Source organism: Cryptomeria japonica, chromosome 5 (assembly GCF_030272615.1).
Source record: "Cryptomeria japonica chromosome 5, Sugi_1.0, whole genome shotgun sequence".
NCBI classification, from domain to species: Eukaryota; Viridiplantae; Streptophyta; class Pinopsida; order Cupressales; family Cupressaceae; genus Cryptomeria; species Cryptomeria japonica.
The window spans coordinates 80,690,691-80,717,759 of record NC_081409.1 but is presented as its reverse complement, the minus strand read 5'-3'; the positions used below and the strand labels follow the sequence as shown (position 1 = coordinate 80,717,759).

Genomic DNA, 27,069 nt, shown 5'->3' with positions numbered 1-27,069 from the left:
AATTCAAGCATTTGAAATGAGGAAGGAGGTTGTGAAGGCAGGGGGAGTGTGAGAGTTTCAGGGGACCCTGAAGGTAGTGAAGACGATGCTGATGAAGATGATGAAAATGGTTTCACCTTCCCCTGTCCGCGTTTGGCTGGTAGACATGTTTGGGTGGGGTTGAGGTGGCTCAGGCTTGTCTTTTCTCTCACTCCTTTATGTCAGTGTGTGGTGAGAGCGGTAGATGTTGCCTGGCTTGGGCTTTTGTAGACTAGGACTTTGTCGAAGGCTTTGTGGTTCCTCTTTACGACTCTTTCCCCAGTTCTTGGTTGTGACTGCCCTTTTCATACGCCCTTTCTCCCTATGCTTTCGTGTTTGGTGGGAAAGTGCTACTACATAGAAGGGGCATTTTAGACATTTATTTAAGACAATATATTATTATTGTCTTAAATACATATTTTAAGTTTACTTATATTTTTTATTGTTTAATTATCTTAAATTAAGACAATAGAAAAAATCTCTTTCTAAAATAAAATTAATATTTTCCTCTTTCTTTCTAGGTAACTCCACTCTACTCGCGCAACGGTAGGGATTTTTGAAGAAAATGGAATGGAACAACATCTTCCTGCACCACATAATCAAGAGTTGCCTTGAAATTTTGCACAAAGATTGTGGCGTTCCTATTGGGGATAGGGTTGCATTTGTAGGCTAAAAGATTGGTCGATCATCTGTCTCTGCTCATCTCTTCTCCCCCAACGGCAGCGGCTTCACGCAAGGCATTCACGACGTTCATCCTCAATGGAGGGATTGCGGGAAAGAATGGAGGGATTCTATTTAACCTGTAAAATCCGCCCATATTTTCCCATCGACTAGTAGAGGCAAGAGCTACGGGGGAAGCAAGAGCACTAGGAGCAGAGACAGGGACGACAATAGAGCAATTGATCCTAAAGCACCCATTGATTCATAACCTCCAGATCCAGATGACTGGTTTAGAGTAATGTCATTTCATGTAGGGGTTTTCCAGCTCCAGATCGAGGGGTTTAAAGATCTTGAATAGTTTTGGATGCCATAGCCCAAGGCTCGAATAAGGTAAGTACTTGCTTGAAATTTCCTAAAACCTTTTCAACTATCCATTTTGTGAAGTCCCTGCAATTATTTCATTTTTTTCCCTTGAAATAACATCTCTTCGAGGTAGTCTATCAAACGGTTCAAGTGCGTTTCTTATGATTCCACATTTGCATGCGCGTTTGTCAGAGCATTTCCAACTTTAATATCTGGCAAAAACCCATTTCTGCAACTCTTTCTATCATCGTATTCCATGAGACGTGCTCTATGAGTTTTTTACCAAATAATTTAAGTGCATTGTTTATGGTAGCTTTAGTCCTTTGAGTTCAAATGCGTTTTAATTTTGTTTGTCAGAATCATAAAAAAACCAATAGAGAATAGTGGGCTTCGGCAGGATGAACCAAGAGATAATACTCGAAACCAATGATCAATGAAATGCCCGCCAACTAAATCGATTAAACAAGTTGGGATTTCCTTTACCCTACAAGGTCTTTGATCTGTTGCCTGTAATTTGTACTGGGTGTCGGAATTAATCCATGGGCATTAGCAATCATCACGAATCCCCATCCAAACTCTACCAATGCTATTGCCTGCTTGAAATGTGATGTGTGTTGCACATAAATAATCAGCTTCAATGGCGACGGAGGTAGAATCTAAAGTGCCTATCACTTGCCCATTCACTCCCTTGTCTAATGCTCTATCCTGCCATGTAATAATCGTCACACTCCTTCCTTGTCCTATAAAAATTATGTATGACATGTGGGTGGGCACCAACACCTTCTCCCTGTAATACATACTCCACAAATACATAAATGTTATCAATGTCCTCTTGTTGAGCTATACATACTATAAAATAGAATATCAAACCTGTAAGTGCCTTCCTGGATGAAAATCTTCACTACTTGTCTATTATTTTGTGGAACCATATCCACTGCATCTTGTACACTATAAGTATCACCACTGCCATCCTTGGCAACATATATTTACTTTTTATACAGCTTGGCTTCCACATCTCTTACCTCAGGAAACCCAAGCCTGAAAGCTCTTGGAATTAAACCATAATAATAGCCTCTATCTCACCACTCTTTAGCCCAGAGGGAAATAATTGTAATCCTTTATGAAAATTATTGAAACCATTAGTTGCTGAAACATATGAATACAAGGTAGTGAAAACAAGTAGTGGAATTACAGGTACATAACTTGTTTCCATTGTAACTAAATCTAAATCTATAATTATATTATTAGATTGTGATCGTTAATTTGAATCTATGACTATAATATCATACTCTGATTATTTATATAGACTTAAGCTAAAGTCATAAGACTTCCTAACACAATGCATGCGTAAGATATTAACTACCACATGAGGGCAGTTAGTGTGAAATCAAATTCTATCAAATTCCACTCATAGATATATAGCTGGTTTGACTTCTCTGTTGTTGGTGGATTCGTAGTCATTTCCTGCTTGTGTGTCACTGTTCATTTTCAATCCCATGGGAATTTTTTTATCACTGTCACTACTTCTTTGCTTCTTTGCACTTCAAAGAATTACGTCTTACTAGAGATCTCAAACCAGTATACTTGTGGTGTTTCTTTTTTAGGATTTCTATATCAAGGGTCTTTTGTCGCTCACTAAAACTGAACAAACACTATATAATAGCTCTTATAGGACCATATCATTGTTACTTAAAATTGTACTCATTTTTAATACATTCTTGATGACTGTTGTTATTCATATCTTTTTTGTGTTTTCTTGCACCTCTTCAGGACTGTCACACAGTCATGATGCCTTCAGAACACAATGATTTTGCCCTTTCTAATCTCTTAGGGTCTTGTTTCTCTGTCATCCTACACCTTAGTAATCCTTTAGAAATTAAGGTTAATCTTTCCTTTTCATCCACTGCCTTTGACCAATGCTCCTACTCACTTTGTACTGCTCATACTGACTTCAATATCTCTGTCCAAGTTGGTTGTATACCTCCATGATGGCTAAGAGATCTGGGTATTCATGTATCATTTGTTGACAATAGATTGTGATGTGCCTTCTTTAAAATGTCACTTCTCATACTATGAAAGTTATTACTGATCATTTTGGTCTATCCTAGAGATTATCTTGTATTTTTATCAATATTTGATGAGGCCTTTTTCTTTACATAAGTTGCATAAATGGTTATTTCATCATTGTTTGAAAAGTAAAACTTGAAAAGAATGCTCATGACTACCGTATCTTTTTTTGGGCATCATGACTGCTTCAAAATGATTTATTTGACCCTTAATGATGCAACCCTATGACTCATGTGACTAGACAACCCTAAAAGTATGGTTTTAAACTACAAACTATAATTAAAAAATCAACTTCAATATTATATTATGTGTGCCTTCATTTATTTTCATGCCCAAATGAATTATCTTTGAATCCATGTTGCTCATAGCTTATCATTATGGGACTACCCATGTTTTGAATTATTGACTGTCTTTGCTTTTGAGAATTCTCTTGAATCATAATGCTTCTTGTTGACACCATAAAACTTTGTCTTCATTCTCTGTTCTCTATAGATTATCATGATGATTGTCCTTTTGACCTATGGACTACAAAAAAACCTTGGATGTCATTTACTGTTACTGTACATGTAGCTTTATGACTGGAACCATTGATTGCATGATATCCTGGTTATCAAGAGATGCTCAAATCTTGTCTTTGCTCACATCAATAACCTTTGGTGCACTATGGATGATCTTTTTATAACTGATTACTATCTTTGTATTAACGCTTTTATCCCATAGGTCTCTTCTAAAACCTTTGTTAGGTTTGTCTTCACTCTTCATGGCCTTTGACTTGCTAATGAAGAATGCCTTTATTCACTACCAAACTTGATTTCCATACTAAAATAGGTTAGAATAATGAGTTTTCTTTATACCTCAAAACCCTTTTCAACTTATGGATGCCATGAAACCTTTTGGCATTGGATTGTAATATTATGATTTTATTGTGTGGATCTGCCTTACATGCTTTATCTTCAACATTGTCCATGAACATACTGTCAAGATGTGTGATTGAGATTGTGCTTTTAAGAATTCTCTAACCTCAAAAATCTTAATGTCTTGATGGCTTCTACCATTTGACAATGATCTATACTTCTAACTGACACCTTAGGATTGATATTTCTTTGTGGGCATTGTTGTAGCTTTTTATACTTTTGATAGTGACTATCATCAACTCACTGTGTACTTCTTATGAGCTCATGAAAGGCCTTTTTCCCTTGTTTATTTCTCAAACTTAAGGAGCCTGCTGATCATTGATTATGGATGCATGAGCCCTTTTGATTGTAGTGCTTAACTTTTGTGTGTCATTTATACCATGAATTCCATCAAAAAGTTTTGTAACCTTAAATCTCTATCGTTGTATTTTATTATTTCATTATGATGTGTATCCTGCTACCATTCTCGATATTTTGGATTCTTGATGGTCATATGGGTTATTGAAACTATCTTTTATATCTCATAGTCTTTATGCCCCGTGGTTTGTCATTTAGGCTCAGATTGAGAGTGTCTTTGTCCTCTTTATCTATGATTAGACACTATATCATTGTCGTGTAATCTCATTAGGGATTTTTTACTATTATGTATCACCAAACACTAATAGTTGCTACTATTAAATCTATAAGGGCTTCTCTTTTGATGCAATATACTATGATTTATGTCTCTTCACTTGAATTTCTTTCAAATGTCTTCACTGGACTGAGATATCTGAGCAATGTCCTGAGGAAGACTGTGACTTTTATTTTTGCCATTGCTCTTTGATAATACTGCAACAGTAAGGTTTCTCTAGGAGATCCTTGAAGCTCATGTAGCTGCTTCAAAATCCCTAAAGACTGCTATATGCCTTCTTATCTATTCCAACTGAATGATACCTTAACATCTTTATGGCCTTTTATGATTTGATTCCCTTTGGTATTGAAGACTGATTTAACCCATTTATTAGGCATGTATTGACTATATTAGGGGATTCTCTTCTTCTTGGACTGCTACTATTTTAAGCCTTTCTCTTCTTTGGGAGTGAATGCAAAAGACTGTATCTCTACTCCTCTTCTCACTGACTTATCATGACTGCAATTATGATGCATTCACTACCTTTCTTTTCTATTTATTGTTTCTTTCTTCTGACTGTGATTCACTGACTCAGACCTTTGGTGATATCCACTTACCATGCATGATAACGCTGTTGTTGAACCTTTTACTATTAAATCTGATCTTTACTTAGACTTCTTATTGCTTAAAACTCTGTCAAAACTGTGTCTTTAACAGTCTTTAGATCTACTCTTGGTCTTTCATGCCCTTTATCTGCAATATGAAGACCTTTCCATATGCTTTTCATTGGTTGTCTTATGAGCTTGATATCTGCTCTTTGGATAGTAAATGGTTGTTTCTATGAGTCTGCACTGTTATTCTTTTCATACTGTTATGTCTCTTTAACCATATGATCTTTTGATGTTCTAAGATCTTCTCAAGTCAAAAGAATTGTACATCCAGTGTCAAAATTATAACACTTGACATCCACTATCAAAATTATAACACCATGAATAAAACCTGTCTATTTTTACTAGCTTAAAAATTCTTCCTTAAAGGTTAGCTTAGTTATAAATAGAGTACATGTTTAAGGGGAAGAGTCTTCTACCTCAACAATTGGAAATTTAACCTACCAATCAAGATAATGTTGCAACCCTTGGAAATCTGTTGTATTTGGCAAATATGGCTATCCCAATATGGGAAAAGAACCATACAATATTCTAAATTAACAATAGTCTATAAAAAAGTACATAATGCAGAAGAGGAGGCTTCTTTTGAGAAATTAACAAATATTCAACTCTCATTTCAGTGTTACTGGCATTGAAAAAGTAGCCAAACATAGCACAGATAAAACCGTTCAGGCATGAATCTAACATCTTGACAGAAACCCTCAAGAGAAGTACATATTAGTTAGTATAGAATTTGTAAGACATCATGGTTAAAATTAAACTTTACACCATGAGGTTTCTAAAGAGTCAAATGATCTCAAACCATTAGAAAAGACAAGTGAGGGGAGTATAAACTGAATTATAACTTCTATGTGCAAAAACTCTACTCCAGTTGTTATAATCTTTATGGACTGTATTGGAGGTTTCTAGTTTGGTGATTAGAAGACTATTAATTATGAATGTTCTTGTCCCATATACCTCTATTGTGAATGGTCATAATAGTATTTTCCAAAATTCTTCATCTTTGTGTCTTTGTGGCACCTTCTATGGGTTTATTGACAACAAAATCACCTGTTGATTGAGATTTCTCTGTGATTTGTGACTTATTGCGACTCGCTTGTTGTATTGTTTCCCCCTTATACTGATTTTTGTAGCATTCTCAGATTTCTTAGATTTCTTGACAACAATACGAGTGAAAACCTCATATTTCTACCTTTTAACATTCATACGAATGTTACCACTGTCTTTATTGCCCCTTCAATGGACTTCTCATTGTGTTATAGCCTATGTATCATCATTTATTATTATTATACAATCATTGTCTTGTAGTTGTCATAATTCTCTTTTCAGCCTATCCATGATTGCAACCTTGCATTTCCTTTTTTAGGATTGTCATTACCTGTTATTTCACTATGTAAATATTTGAGGACTGCACTGTATTTATCATTATATCTCTAACTATTGTAGCTAGACTATGTCTTAAACCCACAAACGCAAATAGAATCATTAATGGCTCTCATGGCTACTGTGGTACTGCTCTAATACATTAATGGTTTCCCTTATTCATCCCTGTAATTACTTTGATCATGCTGCTTTGAATTCTCTTGATCTGTTCTAAGGTGTCTTCATCTTTGTACTCTTAACATTGGGTCATTATTTCTTTGTTTTAAACACAAAACTTTGTGACTGGTATGGATTCATTTTATGCCTTTTCTTTGTGCCATAATAACATTGTCACTATTTTCTTAGACACATCTACTATATGGACTGCTGTCATATCAGCTATTATAATACTTTCTCAAAATTGTCAACTATTCTACATAACTCTTTCCACAAACAAGGCTGCCATTTAATATTGTGATTTATCTCGATTGTTCAATACTTCTATTAAGCATTGCCCTGATAAAGTGGTTGTGGATTTATCAATGCATTCATTGAATTTGTCTTCTGTTATAGGCTTTGACTGGCTTTGACAATATGGGTTCAAGAAAAATCATATATGTCTCTTCATTGTGTAAGCTATAAACACCCTTCTTTCATCATTATCAATCATTTGTGATGTATGCTCTATAGGGTATCTCTATGATTATCCCAGGTCTGAGAACAAGTGTTGGTCCTTGAAAATACTGTCCTATACAAATGCTCCCAATGAATGCCTTTTGGTGGTAATGTTGTTGTAGCTGCCTCATAAGGCCTTTTGGGTAGCACTGCTACACATGCATTTATTTTACAACAAACTATATGTTGGTTGCACTATAACCTGCATTTGATGTCCTTTTGATCTTCTACAAGAGGCTTTGAGACATATTGATGTGACTATCTCTTAAATGCTTTATGGACCGTGCTTGTGTTGGTTGGTTTGTCAAAGCCTTTGTCCTTTGAAGATGACTGTTATTTGCCTTGCCTTGGATGTATGCTGATAACCTGTAGCTTTGTTGTGCAAAAATGATTTATTCTTCATCTTAGCTATTGACAGTCCTTATTGACTATCTATAAACATTATTGTTTTTTGCAATAAAGACTGCTCTTAATTAGCTATTGAGAATGAGCTAACGAGGAGGTCTTTGGTAATACAAACATCCAAAAGATGCATGGTATGCTTAGAATTGACAATATAGCTCGACATGTATGGCTTTAGCATTCTTTGTTATTTAGAGATATTCTCTTGGTGTTCTATAGGTGTTAAATTTTGCTTGTTAATATTATAAGTGACACCCTTTGGAGAGATGCAAATATTGAATGGGTCCATTTGCTGTTATATTGTTGTAATATGTAAAAAAATGTTGAAATATCAAAGAACACAAGTTGTTGTTTAGTTGAGTACTACCTTAGTATTATAAAAAGAAAGGTTGTTTGCAAATAATTAGCTGCAAGAGGATTCTTCTAGATAGTATCCAGTAACTAAATATAGGAGTATAACATTTACCTTGGATTAGAATGCAAAAATATATGCAAATGATTAGGTGTAAGAGGATTCTTCTAGATAGTATCCAGTAACTAAATATAAGAGTATAATATTTGATGGTATTCTAATGGTGCTTGGAAAAATTGCCCACTATAAGAGAAGGGAATATGGGTGGTTTTATTCTTCTTTATACTTCTCTCACTGACTTTTTGAAACTCTCTTTGGATCATTGATCCCGAGTCTTTAATTATGAGTGCTGCAAATCACAGCCTCTGTCTTTGGTTCATCTTATAGGCTTCTATTGTATTGTCATTTATTGATGCACTTTTATTTTGGAGAATGAACCAGCTACTCTTCACTGTTAAAACATTTGTACTTGTTGTGATATTGTTGTGTACAAGCACTGAAGCATGACTATCCTCTGTTCCTTGAAAGGTCTTCTTCACAGGGTTAATTATTGCTCTTACTGTCCTTTGACCTCTATGATCCTTGATGAGGGCTATTCTGAGTTTTGTATGTTGAGTATTGCATTCATAAGCTGCTACCTTCCTTCAATGGACTATGGCTCTGACAACCTTTGAAACCTTCTCATTGATCCTCTGTAACTGTCAAATAGAAGCTTCTTAACCACTGCACTTATGTTTCTCATGGTCTGAGACTCCTTTGGATTGTCTTCTCTAAAATAGTATCGCTCTATATATGCCGATAATTGTTTAGAATTTAAAAATATAAAAAGCATGCAATGGAAATCCAACATACAGCAAATATTAATTAATTAAAATTAAAATTATATTATTTTCAATTATTTTCTATTATTATTATTGCTATTTTCTCTTTTTGTTTGTTATATATCAGAATTAAGTTTGTTCTCTTGTGCTTGCATGTTGTTCCGTTTGAACAGATACACCTCAGAATAACTTCAAAGCTAGAAGTTGGTACTCCATAATGCTACTTTGCACATTCGCAGACCATTTATAATCTAGGGTAAGGTAAAAATAATGTCTCCTTTATTTAGCTTATCAAATCCTTCTTTATTTATAATGTGAAATGTCATGATTTTTAGTTTGGGAAGTAAGAGTTCCCTCTTTATCCTCACTAAGAGCATGGGCTATTTATTGAGGAATATTAATTATCTTTACAAGCCCCATATGTATTATCTTACATTCTCTCTTAGTTGTCATTATACCTTGTTTTCCATAGCTAAGTCTATGATTTGATACCATGTGTATGGAGGGTATCATGAAGTAGCCATCATTCATCATGACTGTGTTTTAGCTTTTATCACCCAAGGCTTCCATGGGCTACACTTTTAAACATGTGAACTCCACACAATTTACTCTTCAAATTTGTGCTTATTGCCTCTATGGTATCTCTATCTATGACTACAATGTTTTTAGGGTATATCCTTGAATTTGATTGTAACTACTTCGATGTGAACCATCTATTATAGGCATTTAAGGGCTGCTCTATACCATATGTGGATAGTGTTTGGCCTGGTTTTGATTCTTTTTAACTATATTTATTGGAACTACTCTGCGTCTTTTGATAGGGACATGGTTTTGAAAATTATCTCTGTTATATCTTTATTGTCCATGACCTTCTAATGACTCTCCCAAGACATGGATGCTCTTTCTGCCCATTGTCTAATATTTTTCTGATTTCTAACTCAATGTGGGATCATTCATTGCCTTATGCCTTGAGTTGAGATTGCATCTTTAGGACTCTCAAAAGGAAAATAGCTGCCCTCTGTTATTTTTTGCCCACGATTAATTCGTATGTCTATGAACATTTTATCACTATTGTTTGATGTCTTTTGATGATCCTTTATCAGCTATGACTGCACTTTCTATTCACAGGTCTTCATTGAATCCCTATTGACTGTCCTTGGCCCATGATATGTGCCTTCTCTTTGTGGCATGATTTTATATTCTCTTTACTGTCATTACTGAATTTTGATAGTCTTTAGATCTGCTCTCTCTTTAAAACTTTGATGGCTCTCTTTTTTACTTATTCTTCGCTCTTAGGCATGATTAACCTTGTAGGGTTTCTGGGAAAGGATCTCACAAAGTTAATAATAATGACATAACTTGCACTTATCATGACCCTCAAAGCTAGAATGGTTTGTACAGTTACTGGAACCTTTCAGAATAATATGAAGATATTCTTTAACTGCACATTAATCTAGAAACATAAAACTAACAAAGAAAATTTGGAAATTGTAGAGGGGTAGTAGAGAGAAAGCAAATATAAGGAAAGCAAATTGAACAAATCAAGCACTTTGCAAAGAAAGGTATGTTTATAGATGTTCTAAATGCTATAATTTTATCTTTAGTAAATCATTATTATATCATTTTATGAAAGGATTTCATCTACTTGTTGATATTCACGTATCCTTCCTTGATATAATACTTGTTCATAGAAAAATATTTATGGGGAATTATTTAATCCTTAATGACATCTAATCCTTGCTAGAATTTAATAAGTCAAAAAAACTACTAAGAGAACTCTCTTATAAATTGAAACACAAAAATGAGTAGTACTTGAAAGCTTTTAGTTTTATACATAAATTCACATTAAAAATGATTGTGAAAATAGTCGAAGTATAGTGTTGAGGACAAGGAAATTTGGACACATAAATCACCTCATATTGGGTTGCATAATCGAAATGTTTATGGGGAATTATTTAATCCTTAATGACATCTAATCCTTGCTACAATTTAATAAGTAAAAAAAACTACTAAAAGAACTCTCTTATAAATTGAAAACGAAAATGAGTAGTAAGTAAGAACTTGAAAGCTTTTAGTTTTATACATAAATTCACATTGAAGATGATTGTGAAAATAGTCAAAGTGTAGTGTTGAGGACAAGGAAATTTGGACACATAAATCACCTCATATTGGGTTGCATAATCTTGGTATTTACTCTATATTTTGTTTCTCATTCTGTAATTAATTTAAATCCTTCTATTTCAGGTTATTCTACCTTGGCAATTCTATTAGGGATATTTTCTTGGTTTCTATACAAAATGGCAGACCAGGTATTTATGTTGTTATTTTTGGTACTCGCAATATTTTTGATATTTGAGAATGAACTTGAACTGGCATTGCTCATGTGTAATGGCATTTTTAATGTATTATTTGAGCTTTACTATCCTCTTTTCAATATCCTTATATCACATTGTCTTAACTGTCTTTATGCTGCAACATTGTTGGCAAATGAAACCCTTGTCAAAATGAGATCATTGAATCTTGATGGTTCTGTTTGGATTGCTTTTTATGGTGATCATTACTTTGATTTTAGATTGTTATTTTCTGCACTAGTTTTGACAATGGACCAAGAGTTCTCTTGATAGTTACATCACGGTAATGACGAGTTCTTTAATTTCTATGTTGTGCAAATCTTTGTGATGCAAGTCTTTTCATGCCCAAATGAACTATCTTTGAATCCATGTTGCTCATAGCTTCTCATTATGAGACTGCTTGTGTTTTGAATTATTGAATATATCTTTTCTTTTGAGAATGTTGTGCCTTCTACTGTCCCAGGCCTCTTTTCTTATTGTGTTGACTTTGTTGGTGACCATCACTATCAAATTACTTCACATGAGAGACTTTTGTGATATGATATTAACTAGTTCATAAATGTGTGTGTGCAGTTGTATACAACACTACATATATATATATACATATACATGTATATACATATATATATACATGTATATCTATATATGTATAGATATACATATATACATATATATATATATATATATATGTATATATGTACATATATACATATGTATATATATATATATATCTGTATATATCTATCTATATCTATATATATATATATATATGTGGTTTTTCATGTTTCAAATGATACTCGGTAGACATTCTTTTTTAGATCATATTTCATCTAGAGAACAAGGATACCTGTCCTCTTTCTCCAAGTGTGCCTTGGTACTGTTAATGTAGACTATTCCTTACCTGATTTCATGAGTATTGGCTTATGACTATTGACCTACTATTATTTCTGTTTAACAATATAAGCATTGATAGGTCTTAAAATGAGCATTTCCATAATTATTAAGCATAAACTAATGGAGTGGACATTGGGGGTGAATCAAACATGGGGCATATAACATAGAAACATATGTAAATGTACACATACAAATTTAACAATATGATAGGAATTTTTGTTTATATAATCATAATGTTTAGAAGGAGGATACGACGAGGTCCAATTTAGAGTCTCACTACCCAAGCCCAAGAGAGGTTATTTCCACTTTTGTGTATCTCACCTTAAAACGACATTTCCAAAGTTTCAAATTTATTAAGCTATAACATGTCATGCACCTAAGAGACATCTTCTTTTCAAAAAGAAGAAATACTTGTAGTAAAATCTATACTCTTATTGTTGATAGTACATGGTGCATTCAGGGAAATAGCACATCATCATCATCTGAATATTAAGATGAACGAGTAGCAAGACTTGCTCCAGGGACAGATGAATACTTCAATGGAATGGTATATTGCACTTGCAATAGGTGCCAAAATAAGAAACTAAAGAAGCAACGACTTGTTGGTATCCATAGATTGAACTATGGGGTTTATATAGAAGAGGTACACTATAATTAACAAATTATTATTCTTTAAATAAAGAAAGGTGCACATTATTCAATAAATTATTATTGATCATTTCAATTGGTTTTTTGATAAAAAGCCGCTTCCAGTTCACAATATTCCTGAAGAACCAACAGATGTCACTGATGATAGCCACTCTCAAGATGAAGAAGAAGACACAGTTATGGATGAAGACACTTCGTAGATAAATTATCAAGATTTCTAAGCAATTATCATGATTTATAAGCTTCTAAAAAGTAAAAGTGGGTGATGTCGGTGAGGCTCCTGCCCTCCCCTGTAACTTTGTGCCTAAGTCATATTCGGTGAGGTTCATTGTTCCTTAGTTTTATTAGTACCCTTATATTGTATATACATATCACTCCTTGACTTGGACTTCAATGTTGTCTTTGAGTTATCTTGATGCATATATTGAGATTCTATTAAAAAGTCTATCCGTTTTATAATGCAACAATTTCAAACAGCCTGTGCAAGCTTTTCTTTTATTTGATCATCAAAGATTACTATCATTGTATTGAGCTTTTTTGTGACTGCTCATGGTTCATATTGACTGATATTTTTTCTATTAGATTTTCCTATGAGACTGTGACAACCATCTCATTACTTCCTTAAATAATTATATCATGGTCTTATAATACTTGGACTGGACTGTTATTGTTTTGTGGCTCATGGTATTGTATGCTCTGTGTGCTTCATTCATGTTCCTATTGCTACACTTCCTGATCTTTTCACTCATGGATTACTTTTGACTATGTGAAGGTATTCATAATTTCATAGACTGTCCTAAGATGACTGTAAATTTCCAACCTTATGAATGGAAACTTGATATGCTATCTTTCCTTACCAGCTATCATTATTCACATAGATCCTGCTCTAATCTTTCATGAATGAAAGTATGCTTCACTACAAAATTATGCCTCACTAGGTTTGTATCTTTGCCATAACTGTCTTTTATTGTGAGATGCTCTTTGCCAAAACCCTCTATATCTTTAGTATTTGAGGCTTCCCTTTATCACCTTTTACACAAACATATAGAGATGTTTTTCTTGATGATGTTGCTATTCATCTTTTGATTTGATATCTGATTTTGTAACTGTGATAAGCAACTTATGCTATGGATCTTCAAGGGTTAAGAACTGCATCAATGGATGCCTTTTCTTTATTGAGATTTATATCCATGGATGCTCCAAACATCATGCTCTATTCTATAACTATTTTATAATATTAATAACTGAGATCACATTCTTGACTTCTACAAGACTTGTTCTAGGGTTGTTGTTTGTATAGTCGAAGACCCAAGTGGCTTCCTTATGAAAGTTTCTATGAGATATAAAGCAATTTCTTTACCTAACTTGGCCCTTCTAATATGCACATTATTTTTTGTTAAAACACCCTTCCGCTGCCATCATTTGACTTTGAACTGTGGTTTGGTACTTTTATACATATGACTGTCCTTTCAATGGATTGCGGCTCTTAACGTTTACAATTCTTTTTTGAGTCAGTCATCTACAAATCTGTCTATCTTCTCATACACTCAAGAATGCTATATTACTCTATCATATATTCACTTTTTCAGTGTATTCTTGACTACATCGAAAAACTCTTTTTTTTTCTTTTGTATAGACAACTAACTTTTTGTCCTTAGCTTTGAATGGACTGGTATTTGGATTTTCCTAAAAAGCAGGGTCATTAATCAGTATTCTCTAAGACTGCTAGCTCTATGTACTTGTAAAAGAACCTGTAGATTGTCATTCTTTTCCTTGGTTACAGTGATTATTACTAGGACTGCTTTCTATGAATATTGTTGCTCTGAACCTTTGAGTTTTGTTAAATGTCATGGGGTTTGTACTTTATGATATAGGCACTGTGTTATGACTGTATCACGATATCTTTTCCTGGTGACAAACACTTTGCTTGTGAATTGGTGGCTGGGGTAAACTTTCCTTTAATAGAGATTACATTCTAAGTATAAAGGTTGCCATGTGACATTGAATGCTCATGACCTTGCTCCTCTATAATGGGTTGTCTTTAGATCATGTGCACTATGCTTTTGGACTTTTCTCATTGACCTGTGACTGTATTTTTGTCACTATGCTATAGGTCTGCAAATGACGTGTCTAATTATGATTGTGAGGAAGGGGGTATAGACTATATACTCTCTCATCATACCTCCATTCATGAACATTGTCCTTGATCCTTTGAGGCTACTATTTCTATATGGACTATTGTCTTAAAGTTTATTCTTCAAGTCTGCTCCATAAGATTTTGACAGTCCTATCCTTGTGAGATGGCATAATGTTGATATGGATTTTTTATAAAACAACTTTGATCCATGCTGAAGCTATTATGATTGCTTCACAATTCAATCACTGTCTTTTACTGTTTTTGACTATCATTTTAGTCTTTCCAAATGTGCTTTGTAAAATTTCTTAACTGCTTCAAACCCTGTCTATCCTAGATCTTGATGCACTTATACTCAACCCTAGTTGTCACTATTCTTCTCGTAACTATGTTCTACTATATACATGTAACAGCCCTCTTAATTTTTTTATAATTATGGAAAAGTGTAGTGTAAGAAGACATTAATCAAATTGCATCGTTTCAGGAAGCAAGTTAACAATTTTGAGGACAGGTAAAATAAATGTGACTGGTTGTGGGAAATGAATGAATTATTCCATTTATCAAGTACAAGATGTGGGTTTGCATAGAACCTACCTCAGGAACCACATCTATTAATTTCTTCACTTTTCTAGAGTTTTCTCAAATGATATATTCCATATCTTTTGCCAAACTACCCATCGATGGTGGCAGGAAATTTGACTTTTTGTAATATGATTGCATAAATAGAAGTAATCAGTGAGTAATGTAAGTGTCATATTTCAAAAATCTTATAGAAACTTGAAAACATGTCAATGTTGTAGCAGCTGGTAGCCTTGATCTTATTTGTTTTCTCATCTTCACTTCTGTTCAGCTTCAGAGTGGAGAGTGCAGAAACCAATGTCAAGGTAAATCGACAAACCATAATTATAGTGTCAATACTTACAGCTTCTATTTGGGTATTATCAAGTGGAGAAATCCTAAATGTATTGCTTGAGCTGCATAACTATATCATATACATGGGTGGTAGTAGAGCCCATCAAAATCTAGAGGCTGAAAAGTTGTATAATAGCAGAGCCCATATACATTAAGCCTCATTAGGGCTAGTATACGAAAAATATTAAATTGTTGATGGATGCATCAAATCAGGTTCTTGTGATCTTTTCTAATCTATTTTCTTGATTGCTATGAAGTTATAGCATAAATAATAAAGGCTAGTAGAATTTAACTGGTAGATATTAATACCATGTAATCTTTATCCATTTTATAACAAAGACATAAAATCTAACCTGAATTGCAATGTTGAACAGAAATGATTATGAAAAACCTCAAGCTTCAAAATTTTTATTGGAAGGTGTTTGGGAACATAAATTTCAGAAGGCATGCGCTTATTTAGATATTTCTGATCTTCCATTTGCTTGTGAAATTAGGATGATCGGGTTGGTACACTTTGTTGAAATGATGAATCAGTGAGGGCGGCTATTCATGCTGAGAAGGTATGCCATCAATTTCAAATGGTTGTCTCTTCTTTCATTTGCTTGCAACATTGTGTTTTTATGGACAATAAATTTATTGTCTTTTTTGCCCCTTTTTCAGTAAGATATTAGAACCTACTTTGTAGAACTTAATAATTATGCCAAAAGGTGTGGCTACATTTTTTTTGCCCATTTATATATAAATATATATATATTTGTAACATGTTGTTTCTTGACTATTAAATCATCTACTTTCTGAAATGTGTGAGAATGGATAGTCTTCTGACCGTTGCCAAAATCTTGCCCTTCAACTGAGGGGATGCTTGTTGGGCTTTCTTCCATTGAGTAAAGCTTGATCTTTTTAAAATTTATATCTTCAACTTTGTGGCTTCGGTTTGATTGAAAACAGGTTACGAATCCTCCTTTTCTTTTGGGCCAAATTGGAGACACCCCAAGCGCTTTGAATTTAGGAATGGTCCCCAAATGTTAGATTTGATGGATGAGGAGGGAGCTTATGTGTCAAATTCCACATCTATTAACCTTTTAAGCATATTATGATTTTAATTATATTTTATGTCCCCTCCTCCCCTAATATTCTGGATTGACTCGTAAGCCCATTTTTCATTCCTCATGGACTCAGGGAAAGTAGCGTAGGGAAATGAAAGTACTTAAATTAAGAACCTAGATTATGGGGGCTGCAGGTGTTATGTAAAAAAATGATTATTTTCAAAAGAATGTTGTTAGCCAAAGATTGTGCTGGTGTATTTTGGAGGGAACGGAGAAGAATTTGAAATTTGCGTACTTAATTGAGACAGGGATCCAGAGAATGCATGTTTGTTTATCCATTAAATTTACTACAATAGATTGGACACCCTATTCATCTATCACTAGAAAGTGGAGAACAAAACCTCCTAGTTTCCATGGCTAGTTGGTAGACGAAACCCCTTGAACCAGTTGTGAGCAACTCCACATAAGGATAGTTATTGAGCTTCATTGATTTGTTCTTTGGACAAGACTTGCTTATCTAAGTTTAAGGTGTCTCTTTTAGCACCCAGGTTTTATAATTCTGAGGTGGTTCCTGCAGCACCATTGTCTATAAATTCATCATATTTCTTGATTATAATATTGTTGTTATTATTCTTTAAAGCCAAGTCAACTAAATTGACTGTAAATGCAATTTTTGTTGTAAAAAGAGAAGTAATTAGTTATTGTGAGTTGCAATGTTGATTGTTCATTTTGCAAGACTTTATAATTCATTTCTACATATTCTGCTAAGTATATTGCTTGTTTCATTAGATTTGATTTGAATTAAGATTTATTCATTGGTGTTCCTTGAAGTTAAATGTTGGTTCAATCTCTGTAGCGATGCCAATTTTCTTGTTGCCTTCGACGATGCCACAAACAATGGAGTACATATCATCTCTATTTCAACAGGTCCTCTTCCTCCTCAACCAAGCTTTTTTGTTGATAGCATATTGATTTCATCTTTCCATGCCTTCAAATAGGGAGTTTTTGTCTCTACATCTACTAGAAACAGTGGAATGCCAAACACCGCTACCAATGTTGCTCCATGGATTTTCATAGTTGCAGCCTCCTCCATTGACAGGAGTTTCAAGTCTAATGTACTTCTCAAAAGCAATATTACACTTCAGGTATTTATCTCTTAATTCAACCCAATATGTATATGTTTTTATCAAATCCACCTAGTATAAACTAATTTTTGCTTGTAGGGAGAAGCTGTAAATCCTATCACACAAAATGGGTTCGCTAGCCTTGTCCTTGCAAGCAACTGTGCAGCCCCTAGTGTTTCTCAGACAAATGCAAGGTAATATGCAAAATCTGATTTAATGCACTTGTTTGTACTCTTAACAAAGGGAATAAGTCTAGTTTTATTTGTCAATCATTCAAACAGTTTTATGCCTAGTGAACACACTGGATCCCACAAAATTAAATGGAAAAGTACCTAAAATATACATTATTAGACTATCATTAGTTGGATCCCACATGGTGAAGCTTCAGAGGAGGACCTAAAATATGATTTACTACATGGTTCTTAAGGTCTTTGACAACATATGCTAAAGAGGGGAGAAAATAGTCATTGGTCATGAATCTGAGGTAAGCTCTTCATAATATTATATGACTTATACAATAATTTAATTAGAGGTATTAAGTTATTCTAATAAGTTAAATTGTATTGTGTATAGGAAGCCCAACAATCAAAGTCATCAGGTAGTGAGCATGAAGAGGAGCTACAGGAACATGATGAATTGTTTGTTACACAAAATGATTCCATTGTCATTCTTGAACCTCGACAGGAAACCGTACTTGAATTTAAGCAAGTGGGAGACAAGAATAATGATGAGGGTATTCAATGTGATGAACAGTCCACAACCACAATTAGAATAGTGTATCGTAGAAAGAGGACACAAAGGAAGAGGATGGATAGAAAAAAATGAACAAAAGACATATTTGCTTCCTATCATTGTTCAATTTTCATTGCGATTATAAACCTATTTGTATCATCATACTTATTTAATGAATACTTGTCAATTTATTCACTCTCAAGCTCTTCCTTAAGAACATGAGTTGTTTGTTGTTTCTTAAATAAGTATCAATTTTGTCTACGAAAACAAATCTCTTTTTTTGGATAAGTTAGTTTGTTATGGTATTTTGTTCAGTGTTTTATAAGAAATTAAATATAATTACTTTGAATATTTTATTGCTATTTGGAAACATTTTGGTTGAAATATACACAATATATTTTTAAAAAATTGTTTATTTTTTTAATATATTTTGGTTGAAAACTACACAACAAATATTTAAAATTAATTATTTATTTTTTTAGTAAATTTTTTTATATTGTCTCTAGAGAGACAATAGTTGAGATCTTAAGATATATTGTCTCTTGAGAGACAATATGATTTTAATCCCAACTATTGTCTCTCTAGAGACAATATGTCTTTAAATCCCAATTATTGTCTCTAAAGAGACAAATGTGAAATTATCTCTACAAAGACAAAAAATTATGTTTTATATTGTCTCTACAGAGACAATTTTAAAGATGATAATTGAAGAAACTCGGTTAAAGAAATTTTTTAAGACAATTATAAACTTTTTTTTTGTCTCAAGTTGAGACAATTTGCTCAAAAAATGTCTCAAATATTGTCTTAAAACACCCCTCTATGTAGTAGTGAATGTTGTGCGGGTTTTTGTAAGGATGTCATTCTAGGTTTTGGATTTTGGTTTGGGGATGTTGAGATTGTTATTGCTGAAGGCATTGTTGGTGATTTTGTTGTTGATCAGTACCTCTTTGGTGCGTTGGTGGTCTCTTGAGCTATTGTATTCATTTTCTTCCCTCTAGGTCAGGGCTTTATTGCTAATATCTTGAGGAGTTGTGAGGGGATGTTTGTTTCTTTTTTTGGCTCTATTGTTGTAAAGGTTGGATCTTTGATCTCAAAGGTCATATATGGTCTCAAACAGAGCCCTCTTTGCCCTTTAGACTTTTTTCGAAGATTTGATGAAGGGTTGTCTTCTTTGGTCCAACTGTGCTTTTGCAAGTTTTATTTTTTGGGTAGTCTCTTCCTTGTAGACATGGTTTCTTCTCATTTGCCTTATAGAGGTGGCCCTATCTTATCTTGATGTGAATATGGGTGGAGTTGGATAGATAACCTCTCTCCTATTGAGGTGGAGCTGGATGTTGTGCTGGAGGTTGGGAGGCACTAACGAGTATCTAATGGTGTCATGTTTGGGTTATGTTGTTAGGAAGCAGATGGTATGTTGTCTTTTATCTATTTGGGGTATGAGACGGATTTATGGTTCGCTTCTTTTGTTGATGGTTTGTGTCTTCCTATCCCCCATAGAGGTGGGTCCCTATCCTATTGAGGTGGAGAAGAGCTCTGCTAGAAGGATACTGACTTTCAAATGGATGGTGCCTATTGGATTATTTTTATTGGTTTTGGGAGCCACTTCAAAACCCAAGATGAAGGTTTTGGGATCCTTTCAAAACCGGTTGGTTCCAAATTGTTACTTAATGCTTATCCTCATGGATTTGGTTGTTATGGTTTGGGGATCTTTGTTCGCAAAGGTTTAAGATATAGGTGCTTGGAAAATCCCCTGGTCTTTGTTGAAGGTTAAGGGAGCCTTGATAAAAACCTTGGACTTTCTTGTTTAGTCATCTCTTGTGTAAGGCTTTGGCCTACTTTAATTTTTATCTATCTCTGTAAAGGTTGGGCTGCTGATTTTCCCGAGGTTGGGCTGCTGATTTTCCTAGATTGTATCCTTTAGCAACATAGTATTGGGGTTCTGGATCCTTGTAAAATTGGAGGGTTTCATGTCCCTTCAAAACCTATTATAAGGGGTTTTGGGTCCCCTCAAAACCTAGTTTATCCTTAATCAAAAACCAATGATCAAATGAAAGATCAAGACCAAATCACAAATGAAGGAGAAAGATACTTGCACACATTTAAATTCGGTCCCTTCTAGCAAGACTAGGGAGTTGGGTGTCCTTGTCTACTCAAAAACAAACTAGAAAAGGGTGTGGTTGAAGGACACACATATATTAAGAGGGGGTTGAATTAGTATATACAAATTCTTGACTTCGAACCCAAACTTTCATTAGAAGCAATTTCAAATCTTACTTAAGCATTAAAATAATTATTCAAATGATAGAACTTAAAATAGATCAACATAAGAGAACAACAGATATATGTGGAAACCAAAAAGGAAAAAATATAATGACAATAGCTTCTTTGATCTATTTCTAGAATCTATCCTCACAAAGAAATATGAAACTTACAATATTAAGTAGGCACCAACCTATCAGAGACACCAATCCCTAGTTACATTTGTAGGCATTAACCTATAGTGGACATGAATCCACTACTCAAAAATTTGAACACCAACGTAGTGTATGAGACACCAATTTCAACAATGCATAGTAAGTATAAATTTCAGATGTTTGAGGCTAAATCCCTAGCATCTCCTTGATTTGATCAACATTAAAATACTTTCACAGAGTGCCTATAATCTTGCAATGTCACCCCACATTAATAAAGAAGCTACACATAACATAACCCGCATACTCGCATAACAATAACTTGCATCTTGAAAAGTACACACAAATAATGAGTCTATCTCAACTACTTATATGAGATACAAATCCTATTACATTCACATGTTAGTCTAGAATAAGAAGAATGCATTTGCAATTTGGCCATGAGAAAAAAAGAAACTAAACATGTAATAGGACAAGTCCAATAGCACACACATTACTCCAAAAGAAGGTACATGCAATGTGTTACCCGATGTAGTATTAATAGTTATCTACATGCTGAATTTGGCAAGAACATGCTACAACCCTTTGGTGCATCAATATGTAACAACAACCCAATAAAAAAACTTGCACAATGAACACTCTATCACTTCAAAATTTTGTTCATAGAGGATCAATTTAATAAACTATAGAATCCGACAAAACAACTATAGACACACTCTCAAGTATGGTAAATACAAAACAAAATAAGTTACAAGTGTTATCCACAGAGTAAGGAATAGAACTTATTATGATACCACAAATACCTCTAGATAACCTTCAAAAAATTGAATAAATACATGATGGTATAATAAACACACTTTAAGTAATTTATCAATAAAACACATCATTGTACTTCCATAACTCAAATGCTTAGAGATGGATATTTTGACTATTATGGTTATACAATTATATGCATTTTCAACTTTGACATCATGGTTAACTCCTTCGTTATTATATATAATCACATTTAATTCTCATGGGCTACTGACTACTCATAACTTGACATCAATGATAACATATGTTCAACTATCTCCCTCTTTGTCATTCATTAAAAAAAAAGAAAATCTTATGAGCACACCAATACAAACCAAACTTATTCAAAACCCTTCATATGTGACACAATCGAATCTTCTAATCATTCGAAGCATTTTTGGGTTCCTTTCCCCTCCTTTGACATCAACATAAAAGGACAACACTCTCCCCTTGTATCATTACCCATCTGAAAATGCATTTTGTAAGACCACCATTTCTTCTTGTGATAGGGAGTCAACAAACCCCCTTCACCTATGATTCCTTTTGATTCAAGATTTGGTCTATGAACCTCTCCCATTTGGATTAGATTGGTACAAACCCCCTTCACCTATGATTCCTTTTGATTCAAGATTTGGTCTATGAACCTCTCCCATTTGGATTAGATTGGAAATACCCAAAAGTCTTCTTTAAAAGAGATTTTGTGAAAAATTTTGCAGTTTGTTTGTTAGTCTTAACATACTCAAGCTTTATCTCTTTATCTACCACTTTCTATCTCAAAAAATGATACTTAATATAAATATAATTTTTCCTTGAATGCATTACCAAATTCTTTGAAATATTTATTGTACTTGTATTTTCACAGATGATGGAAATAGGCTCATCAAACTCTACCTACATATCCTTTAAATTGTGTTTCATCTATAACACCTGAGTACAACAAGAAAATTAATCATGTTAGGATACAAGAATCTCACCAAGAAATAACCTTCCTCCACTTTTACTACCATTTCCCATGCCCCAAAAATAATATTCTAAGTTTGGGGAAGAATTTTTGAAATCCAAATTTGAATCGCATGTTCATCATGGATGCTCCTGCATAATATATTATTTTCATCTAATTGACTAAATAAACACTTTCATATTTTTTTTAGTTATATGCTTTTATAATTTCAATAGGATAGAATCATGACATAATTGTTCACCCTATTTTTTATGATCCCCTCTTGACCTGTCCCACTAATCTATATTAGTCTATCATATTTTTCATTATCTCTTTGTTTTACCATCTGATTGAATATCATCCTTTCCTTATCCCTATGTTCAATTTCCCCCTCTTGGTATTATCTCATTATCCCTTCTATATTATACCTTCTCCCTCTATATTTTCAGCTATATGAATACACTTGTAAGGAACATTTATTCCCACTCACAATTGACTAACTCTTCTCCTTCACTACTACACACCTAAAATTCCCACTTCATGTCCTATCATCAAACCACATACACCTTTTACTTCACCTTATGTTCGATTATTCCCTCCTACTTCATCCCATTAATCTCTAATATGTCATACCCTATACTTTTTTATCACATCCTAGCCCAACTCATTAATCTATACTAGTCTACCCTATATTTTATTATATGCTCTTGATCTTGTCCCGCAATCTTCTCTTATTTCATTGCATGTCTAATCATCTCCTCTTGATTTTGTCCCTTACCATCTAATATTTTATCCTGTATTCTAGGATCCCCTCTGTAAAGCGGAAAAATCGAACCCTAGGTGTTCCCCCCACTCCAAGGAGAGAGAAAGGAGGTCACTAGGGTTGACGGTTTTCACTTAGGAAAGACTTTACATTCAAAGGAGGGGTTGAAACCCACAAGATCCAATCCCACACAATGCAAGACTGGATTTTAAATGAGTTTCAAGGGTTGAGATAGCAAGGATACCCTCCTTTGTAAAGAATGTAGATAGAAGGATTGAATTAGGGGTGTAGGTGAAAGTAAGAAAGATTAGCTTGTAGACGGAAATAGAAACATGGGATGAAGCTGCGAACCTGGAATTAGTAGTAAAATGTCGAGACGATGCTGTCCTGCAAATTTGAGCAAAAGTTGACGGGACGATGGCACCCGGAGTGCACACGGTCCTCCGAAAAATCCGCGAAACGAAGGGGGATCTGTTCGTCTCTGCACAAGGGTTCCAGATCTTCAATTACAGCCGCGTACCTGCAACCTACACATAGAAAAGAGAGGACGATTGGGGGGTTAGGGATGAGGGGTTTGCCTTTAGGTCAAACCCCGGTTTTGGAATTAACCAAGAAATGAGAATGCTGTAAATGTAAATGTTTGTAATGTAAACAAGTACTGATACCTTGTTGTAAGAATGTTTGTATTCTTACATGCGAAGGTGTAATAATGTTGTATGTTGTAAGTTGTAAGTGATCTCCTCTTCAATGGTTGAATCCTTGTCTTGAATGCAACACTTAGCCTTGAATGGAGACTTAGAATGCTCAATTGCTTGAAGGAATGCTTGAATGCTTGAATGTTTGAATGTTTGAATATCGCTTCCGCCTTTTTCACACATATGTCCTCCTCCCTTTTGAGAGGGGAAATGTAATTTATATACTTGTCAATTAGGGTTAAAAGACTGATTTTCTCGACCTTAGGCCGACCTAGAAACATTATTTTCCAATTTGCAAACTTGAAGACCCGATGTCCAACAAGAGACCGGGCCCAAAATAGGGCCAGGGACCAGGGCGCTGGGTGCCATGGTCCTGGGGGACCAAGGTGCTGGGTGCCATGGTCCCACCTCCCGGGACAGCAGGGTGCACGGAAGGATCAGGCCAAGGTACAGAAAGATGCAGTTTTTGGTGTCGAAAACAGGTTTCGGGGTCTCCATTCACGTGAAGCGTTGCGCCGCCATCGTGAAGACCCAAATGCAGTCGAAATTGCAAGTGTCGCAATTTTAGGACGCTACATTTAGCCCCCACTTTAGCGGGAGTATAAGCGTACGCCCATACTTCCGGTAAAGTACAAGGAAACAACATTGAAAGACTTTCACCACGTCAAGGAGGCAAGATACACCAAGCCCCCAGTGGACTAAGGATATTACGACTTCGATTGACAAAGTAAAAGGGAAGATCACGAGGGAGAACCATGACTATCAGTAGTAAGGTTCCCTCACTATGAGTCATGCAAGAAAAATGCCAAAAATTTTCAAGGCAAAGCTAAGTTCGCCAAGAAATTTTCAAGTATCTTGAAGAGATATGGACGGAGTGTATGCCCCCTACGTTAAAGCGATCACACACGCCTCATCGGGGGTGATTGCTTTAAGGTAGTGATACACATAAGAAATGAGAAAGGAAAAGGAGCACGTTATCGCAAGGATTTAGCCCCCAAGTGTGAGATAAGCCCAAGGATAATAGACACAAAACACAAAGCACGAGGTGACTTCGCTTTCCTTGGGGTCAGTATGCTGTATGATAATTCATGTATATCATATGTATGTATGCATAATTGTTCTTCATTCCCCAATCAAGGAAGGTCACCTAGAAGAAGGGAACACATGTGTCTTTTGAGTCAACATGAGAGAGACCAAAAGAGATCTCAATGCTGTGCATCGTCCTCAAGTAGACAACACTAAGGACAACAAATAGAAGAATGATAATAACACATAGAAGAAGTAACAAAAGAGATCAAGAGAGGAGGAGAGAGTCTGCTATGCTAATGAAACTAGTCTAGCACGTCATCCACCCCCCGATCTTGCTGATCAATATTTCGGGAAGGCAGGAAACACGCTAGAGGAGGAACATCCAACACAGCAGATGGAGCTATCATAAGATCCAAACAAGGGCTATGTTCATGTTCCAGGCCATGTTGTTCTTGTCTAGGAGCTAGGATAAGTGCTTTAGAAAATTCGTTAGATAAATGGTTATCAACATCAACATATTCATATTCATTATCATAATGAAGAGGAGTAACATTTTCATCATGAATAACATTTTCATCTATATCATCATCAAGATTTATAAAAATAGGATCTTTAACTCGCACAGGATCAAGACCGTCATGCATCTTATGTTTAGGAGATTTTGGCTCAATTTCCGGCTGAGGAGAAAATGGAATAATACTAGCTGAAGGTGTTTTTGGGGATTGTAAAGTTTGAGAGGCAGCTGCACAAACTCTAAGACGACGCTTTCGTCGGCGTTCACGTGCAGAACGATTTCGTCTAGTCTTAGTAGGAAGTTGAGGAGATTGAGGAGGAGGAATGTTCTCATCCTTATCCCTTGGGTGTTTAGGTTGTGGTCTCTTAGGTTGGACAATAGGAGAAGAGGAAGGTCTCTTCTCTTTATAAGAGGAAGGAGGAGGAACTGCTCCATACAGAGGAGGAATATTTGGTTTAGGAAGGAGACCAAGTCCATCGTGACGAGGAGGTATAGGTCTACTTTTAGAAAGTTTATTAGGCATAGACATAGTCACATCCATAGGGATGGGTTGGGAATCTTCTTGAGGAAAGACATTAGTTTTATCTTTAAAAGGAAGAACTTCCTTCTCAAGAATGATAGGAATATCAAGTTTGGGTGTTCTAGGTTCACTTAGAGATAGGATCATATCTGTTTTCCACTTTTGATAAGATTTGAAAAGATGATCACTTCGCGGTGGAAGAGATTGGAATTGTTTAGGCCAAAAATAATCAATAGGAACGCTAGAAGTTCTTTCAGTTGGTTTAAAGAGACTATGATTGACAATGACAACTTCACCATTATGGGGAAATTTCAAACACTTGTGAATAGGAGAAGCAATAGCTTTCATGGAAGATAGCCAAGGATAGCCTAGCTTCACACGAAATTGTTCGGACGATGGAATAATAGCAAAGCTCACATCAAGGGATTTGTTATGGACCTCAATAGGTAATGTAATAGAACCAATTGCAGGAGAAGAAAATGCATCAAATAGTTTCACAACCACATTTGTTTTGTCATAGATCACTCGATTCAATTGCAAAGTAAAAAGAAATTCTTCAGTAATGACATTAACCATGCAAGAAGGATCAATAAGCACTCCACGACAAGGTGTATTCTGGACTTTTGCAACTATATATAAAGGACCATCAGGT

The 27,069-nt window shown here is 34.8% G+C and overlaps 1 protein-coding gene across 24 annotated transcripts; it reads left to right on the top strand.

Annotated features, from left to right (window-relative positions):
* The first annotated feature begins 565 nt into the window (after positions 1–565).
* LOC131032728 (subtilisin-like serine-protease S) lies at positions 566–18,948 on the top strand. Of its 24 annotated transcripts, none has more exons than XR_009372536.1 (11): positions 566–1,068; positions 9,086–9,168; positions 10,407–10,474; positions 11,157–11,221; positions 12,618–12,800; positions 12,901–13,123; positions 16,346–16,411; positions 17,896–18,042; positions 18,121–18,215; positions 18,449–18,505; positions 18,595–18,948. XR_009372536.1 is itself a non-coding variant. In XM_059221249.1 (9 exons), the coding sequence occupies exons 5-9, from the start codon at positions 16,401–16,403 to the stop codon at positions 18,355–18,357; spliced, it is 354 nt and encodes a 117-aa protein (XP_059077232.1). In that variant the 5' UTR covers positions 566–1,068; positions 9,086–9,168; positions 10,407–10,474; positions 11,157–11,221; positions 16,346–16,400; the 3' UTR covers positions 18,358–18,442. The 24 variants fall into 24 exon arrangements, 8 of the variants coding, with proteins under 8 accessions (XP_059077232.1, XP_059077233.1, XP_059077235.1 ...); XR_009372533.1 differs by having other exon boundaries at positions 17,754–18,042; XR_009372534.1 differs by lacking the exon at positions 10,407–10,474 and having other exon boundaries at positions 17,754–18,042.
* Positions 18,949–27,069: the final 8,121 nt, after the last annotated feature.

Bases quoted from the DNA above. Each gene is read 5' to 3' on its own strand.
- LOC131032728 (XM_059221248.1), top strand. From the start codon at position 17,756: ATGCCAATTTTCTTGTTGCCTTCGACGATGCCACAAACAATGGAGTAC. The intron at 17,825-17,895 runs GTCCTCTTCCTC...GCCTTCAAATAG, and splicing joins TATCATCTCTATTTCAACAG to GGAGTTTTTGTCTCTACATC. The intron at 18,216-18,302 runs GTAATATGCAAA...TCATTCAAACAG, and splicing joins GTTTCTCAGACAAATGCAAG to TTTTATGCCTAGTGAACACA.